Genomic DNA, 6,282 nt, shown 5'->3' with positions numbered 1-6,282 from the left:
TTTTCCTTTCTGGTTCGTTCACCGCTGCATTGCCCCTGCTGGGCACACAGTAGGTGCTCAATAAACATTTCCCGACTGGATGAGCGCATAATTCTGCTTTGAGCGTTTCCATTTCTTTCACTACAAATGGATGTCTCCGGGCCTTTCTCTTCCTCCGAGGGCCGCTTAGCAGGCTCCCTCCGCTCGCTAGAGTGTGCGTGTTGGGGAGGTGGGGCTGCGGGGGTCACCCTCGACGTCTAGGGCGTGGGGGGGCGGGCCGGTGAAGGGAGCAGCCTCTGAGCGAGCCCCAGCCCGGAGGAGACTGTGCACCCGGCGGCCAAAGGAGCGGGCCCCGGCGCCCACCCCACAACCTGCCGCCCGCCCCGAGGGGAGGGGGCGCCCCCGACGCCCGCGCCCGCCCCTCCCCCCGCGGGCCGGCGGCCGGCGCCCATTGGCCGGCCGCGCACAGAGCCCCGCCCCCGGCAGCCGCGGGCCAATGAGCGCACGGCTGTCAGCTCGTCAGCCGCGCCGGCTCGGTGGCTGGGAGCCCGAGCGGTGGCCGAGGAGCCAGCAGCGAGGAGCGCTCGCCGAGCGGCCGGTCGGAGGGGTCCCCGCGCCCCGCACGCCCGCACGCCCGGCCGGCCCGGCCAGGCTCGCAGCGACCATGGGCGCGGCGGCCGTCCGCTGGCACTTGTGTGTGCTGCTCGCCCTGGGCGCGCGCGGGCGGCTGGCGGGGGGCAGCGGGCTCCCAGGTAAGCCCCGAGCGGCCGGGCGGCGGGCGCGGGCGGCGGCGGGGTCCCCGGTGGGCCCCCGCCCCGCGCCGTCGAGGGGGCTGCAGCCCGCGCGGCCCCGCTCCCCGCCCCGCCTCTTTGCAAAGTAACTTCTGGGGCTGACGCCGGGCGCCCCCTCCCCGAAGCCGGGCGGCCCGGGGACTCCGGGAGCCCCGCGGGGCCGCAGCAGGGGCGGGACGGGCTGGGGCCCCCGGGGGAGGGAGTGAGAGGGCGGGACGAAGAAAGAAAGCGCGACGACCGGCGGAGGGGAGCCCCGGCGCGGCGCTCGGAGCGCAGGCGGGAGGGAGAGGGGACCCCGGAGCCCGACGGGCGCTCCCCCAGGGGAGAGGGGCGTGCGGGCGGAAGGAGGCCCAGAGCGGAGAGGGAGAGGAGGGGAGCCGGGGAAAAGGACTGACCTAGAGAGAAAGGGGTTGGGGGAGGTGGTGGATAGAGGGACGGACGGACAGAAAAAGAGGCACGGAGGGAACACACAAAAGGACACAGAAAGAATCCCAGAGAAAGACAGACACGAAGAGCAGGGAGGAGACCAGAAGACCGGAGGGGAAGGAGGAAACCCAAGGGAGAGAGAAGGAGGTAAATGGGCAGCTGGAAGGAAAAAGATAAAGGGAGATGTGAAGGACGGACTAAGGGATGGGAAGGAAGAGAGAGGAGGAGAGGCAGAGGCCGAGGGACAGCAGAAAAAGAGACAGGAGGACTGGGGGTGGGGGATAGGGAGGGAGCAAGACAGACGGATGGGAAAGACAGAAGTGGACATGGCTGGAAAGCCATGGGCAGACAGACAGTCAGACAAGAATGGGGGGGGGGGCAGAGGGACTGACACGGAGGGAAGGAGATGGATGGGAACCAGAGGGAGGGGAGACCAGACTTGGGACCTAGGGGAGGAGGCCCAGGAGAGGGAAGCAGGCGGCCCTGAGGGAGGAAACGGGATCTGGGATCCAGAGCACTTGCAGCATGGGTTGGGGCAGGCAGCAGAGGCTAGCGGGGAGGGGGGGGGGGAGGATTTCACAGGGAACTCTCCTGTGCCCTCTCCTTCCCCTCCCACTCCCTTGGTTGTCTGGAAAGGGTGCTCCCACAAAGCTGAAAGCACAGTGTCTCCTCCCACAGCTTTGGAGGGGGTTCCTCCCCCTCTCCTTGAAGGGTGGGGGGTACCCTGCCTGCTGCTGCTCTCCTTGGCTTTCTCTGGACCCCCCCCCCCCCCCGCTGCCATGCTGCGCTCCCTGAAGTCTGTTTGGTGGCATGGGAATCTATTTCTGGGAGTCGCACCCTGACTAAGGATGCCAGGCCATTTAAACTATTCTGCAGTTGAAGCCTGAGGAAGCTGGGCCCTGCGGCCCACAGCCCCCACCGTGTCTGTAGGTGTCTCTCTCAGACTTTAGGATCCTTCACCCTTGTTTGGCTGTTTCTGTATGTGCCTCTCTCCACCTCTCTGTCCCTTCTCTGTGTCTATCTCTGCCCCCCCACCAAGCCTTGTGCTGTGACACAAACCAAAGTCAAAGCAAGCAGCCAGTGATGGAAGGGCTGGGCTGCCCTCTGGAGGGAGTCCCCAGCCCTGGGCAGGGAGCAAGGCCAGACCATGGGAGCAAATGGCCTGTAGCTCCTCTCCCTCTCCCCAGTCCTCACCTAAAGACATGTTTAGAAGATGTTTTGGGAGGTGTCCCCCCCCACCAGTCCTGTGGTTAATGTTCATCCATTTCCCTCCCCACAAGGATACCTGCCTCGGTCAGAGATTAGGGATACAGGGCAAAAGGGCTCCAGAACCCCAGGCAGCTTCCCTCTCCTCATTCCTGTGCACTGACCCTCGGATGTGCACCCATGGCCCATTTCCCCTGCTGGTCCTATCTCAGAAGTGGCCCCACGCCTCCCCACTGGAAGGATGCAGACCGGCCCTCCCTGGCCTCTGGCTTCCTGTCCTTGTGGCCGTGTTAACCCTGCATGGGGGTACCTCCGTTGTCACTTCCCCAGAAGGGGATTGTCTGCTGGCCTGACGTTCCTGTTGGCCCCTGGCCATTTGATGGCTGGCTCTGGCCTTCTACCCTGACTGCTTCCTGGCTCCCATTCCCCCTTACTTTGGGCTGCTGTAGAGAATGGGCTGCTGACCTGAACAGATACAGCCACCCTGAAAAGTGACACCACCTGCTGTGTCCGCCTGCGTGTGTGTGTGTGTGTGTGTGTGTGTGTGTGCGCGTGTGTGTGCATGCGTGTGTGCGTGTGTGCGTGCATGTGTAGGGAACTTTTGCTCTTATGCTTGTTGATGCCTCTCTTCCTTTGGGGGAGGCTGGAGCCCTTAGAGACTTAGAGAGGAGCTTTGTTCTCTTAGAGAGCTCCCCCCCAGAGGTTTAGAGCCCCAATGCCAGCCAGGGGAGTAATTCAGAATGGACAGTCTCAAGAACCAGACAGTCTAGGGGAAGGCTGGAGTCATGAAGAGAGGAGGTCACTGCAGGACTTCCCCAGGCTTGCCCCTGCGTGACTGCCCTCGGGATAGCTGCTGAGAGTTCCCTGCGCTGCCCTTCTGGGTAATTCTATCTGTCATCCATCTGTATTTCATTCGTGACTAGCTGGAAGTAACATGTCCCATGAAAGCTCTGGTTCTGAGCTCGTCTCTGCCCCTAATGAGCTACTGACCTACAACAGACCTCGCTGGGCCTCAGTTTCCTCATCTGTAACCCATATTACAACTAACGTTTTTCTGGCTGTGCTATCCTGTGTCCTTAGGGTCCTTTCCCCTGTTTGAGCTCTGTGCCGTGTGTGTGAGAGAGAAAGAGATGGGTGTATAGACAGAAACACAGAATCTATTTGGCATTACTTTGGCCAATAGCTATTCCAGACTAAAGGTGTATGTGTGTGTATTGGGGTGGGAGGTGGAAAGTGTCAGGAGCCCTCAAAACCTAGACTGAACTTGAGTTTGGAAGTTGGGATCTGAGAGCCAGGTCCTAGGTGTCCGAGGTGGAGGTCAGAACCACAGATGAGCCGGGTCAGCCCCACTGAGGGTGCAGCCCCACTGCTGGCCCCGCCGGTCTAGGGTGTCGAAACTGGGTGAAGAATCCTGTATTTCCACAGCCTTGGGGCTGAGTGGGGTCACATCACTCCCCCGGGCCTCCTGGCTTGGCCTCTGCTCACTGCTGCATTCTAGCCTTGGTTTCCTGCCCCCGCCCCTGCCCCCCTGTAACCCAAAGGAGATAGATTTAAATTCCTCTAAGGCCCTTCTGGCTCTGAATTCTAGAATAAGGAGAGTGGAGGAGGGATGGAGTGGTGCTTGTGGGGAGAGCAGGACACACAGAGAGGCTTTCCTGGCAGCTCCCAAGCCTCGGTTTTGTCATCTCTCCAGCGGGAGTAATAGATCGACTCAATGGGACTGTCGTGAAAATAAATGGGAGCCCACATTTAGGTAGCATTGCGTTTGGCACAGTGTAGCTGCCCCCAAAATGCTACCAGTCGCCACTTGTCACACTGGATTGTCGTGCGATGGCTAGTACTGTTAATTACCCCAGCGATCAATGAAAAGTAAGGGGCAGAAGGAGCTCCCTGCCCCCAGCCAGCACTGCCTGCCTCCCGGGCCACACCTTACCAGTTGTTTCCCCCACTCCCAGGGCCAGCCGACGTGGACGAGTGCTCAGAGGGCACGGATGACTGCCACATCGATGCCATCTGCCAGAACACGCCCAAGTCCTACAAATGCCTCTGCAAGCCGGGCTACAAAGGGGAAGGCAGGCAGTGTGAAGGTGAGCCCAGCCCAGCCCTCTTGGCCAGACCCTGTGGCTGCCGTGGCCGCCATATGTGGCCGATGCCCGCCCCGTGGCATGCCGGCGGCACAGGCCTTACTCGGCCTTGGGAGGGAGGCCAGGGGCCTCTTGGGAATCTGAGCTGATTCCCGGAGGAAGGAATTTGGAGTCATGGGGTACTTAACTCACCCTGGAATTGAAACTTTTGTTTTGTTTTAAATGAGATGAAGTGTTGAATGATTTGTTCGTCTTTCTATCCCTGACTGGATATGCGTGGGGTAAAGGCCTGGGGTAACCCTTCCCCCAGGTCCCTAACTTCGAAACCACCCAAAACACCCCATGTGGCCTGTAGCTTCCCCAAAGGACCTTCTTAGAAGCCAGCCACAGCATTTGTAGGCTGGCTCAGGTATGAGAGCTTAGGCAAAGACATAGATTTGTGCTGCGTCCATCTGTCTGTCCGGCCTTTCTTCCCTGCTCTTGGGGTTTGGGTTTGACTGTCTGGCGCTGGAAACCGCCTCCCTGGCAAGCTGGAAGTCAGAGAGAGAAGAGCAGCGTCGGCTGTCTCTGGAGCCAGGACTCTTCAAACCGGATGGACCCCATGGGAGCATCTGTCAGGGAAGGGCCGTGTGGCCATTCTGTGTGGTTCTGGGGAAGCCCATCATCAGGGAACTGGAAGCCGCCCTCTCCATGACCCATGTGCACACCCGGCTGAGAATCCTCCCTGTCTGTCCCCACTTTACGGAGGAGGAAAGCTGAGGCCCCAAGAGAAGCAAGCCCCCCAGGTCCCACAGGGCACGGCTAGTACTAAACCCCAGGTCTCTGGATTCTTACTCCACAGCTCCCTAGCATCTCGTTTGCTTCTCCCCAGGCCCTGCCAGCTTACTCTTGCAAAGCGTGAGACTCGTATTAGGAAAGTGACCCGAGAGAGTAAGACGGGTGCCCGTCCCTTCTGTGTAAGGCTTTGCAGGAGCTGCAGCTTTGTAGGGGCTACAGCTCTGCCTCCCTGGGACGCTGACCTTATTCATCCATCTCACTTGTTGGGCATCTACTTAAGGCTGAGTGCTGGGCAAATGGCAATGGCCTGGATCGCGCCCGGTTTGGCCACATCTCTGGCCTTGTTTGGGGCCCAGAAGTCTGAGTGGGGAGCTGGCGCCTACCCACAGACCTCTGGAAGGAGGCCAGGCTGGAGACAGACAGAGCATCATGAGCAAGAATCCTGGTGGCACGGGCTGGCTTCCCTGTTGGCAGGGCCTGGAGGTTCCAAGTGGCACGTGTGAAGCTCTGTGTGGCCGTTTTCTGACCCTCTGCTGCCTGCTCCAGGCCCGGTGCTCTGGCAAGGGAGGGCCGAGGGCAACCCTCTACCTCTGCTTGCTTAAACCACTGACCCAACCTGTTCCTCCTGCAGCCCAGCTCCTTAGGTTCCCCTACTGATGTCCCCGGACCTGGAGGCCCACACTTCGTTTCCTGCCTGTTTCCCTGAAGTCCTTCAGAGTCCAGCTTTAGCTGACCACTCTGCTTGAGCCCAGGCTGGGAGTTAGACTCGCTTTCTCAGTGCGATGATGAGAGAGGAGGAGGCTTGTAAATGTGCTTCTGGAACTGCCAGGGGCTTCTGTGTCTTGCTAGTCTGGCTCCAGCCTCTGCCCCTCACCTCCTGAAACCCTGAATAGGGCTATCCCTTGTGTCCTGGCCACACACGCACACACCAGGCCGCTCCATCTTTCTTTTTTTTTTTTTTTTTAAAGATTTTATTTATTTATTTGATAGAGAGAGAGACAGCCAGAGAGAGAGGGAAC

At 60.1% G+C, this 6,282-nt stretch overlaps 1 protein-coding gene across 2 annotated transcripts in view; it reads left to right on the top strand.

Moving 5' to 3' along the window:
- The first annotated feature begins 643 nt into the window (after nt 1-643).
- SCUBE1 (signal peptide, CUB domain and EGF like domain containing 1) overlaps nt 644-6,282 on the top strand; it is a 136,574-nt gene continuing 130,935 nt past the window's right edge. For both annotated transcript variants that reach the window (XM_040637675.1, XM_040637674.1), the window contains exons 1-2: nt 644-731; nt 4,358-4,489. In XM_040637675.1, the coding sequence (XP_040493609.1) occupies nt 644-731; nt 4,358-4,489 (220 nt within the window). The remainder of the gene's footprint in view (nt 732-4,357; nt 4,490-6,282) is intronic.

The sequence above is a fragment of the Ursus maritimus genome, unplaced genomic scaffold (genome assembly GCF_017311325.1).
Source record: "Ursus maritimus isolate PB19 unplaced genomic scaffold, ASM1731132v1 scaffold_21, whole genome shotgun sequence".
In the NCBI taxonomy this organism is placed as follows: Eukaryota; Metazoa; Chordata; class Mammalia; order Carnivora; family Ursidae; genus Ursus; species Ursus maritimus.
The sequence above is the reverse complement of the archived record's forward strand: the minus strand, read 5'-3'. Positions and strand labels throughout refer to the sequence as shown.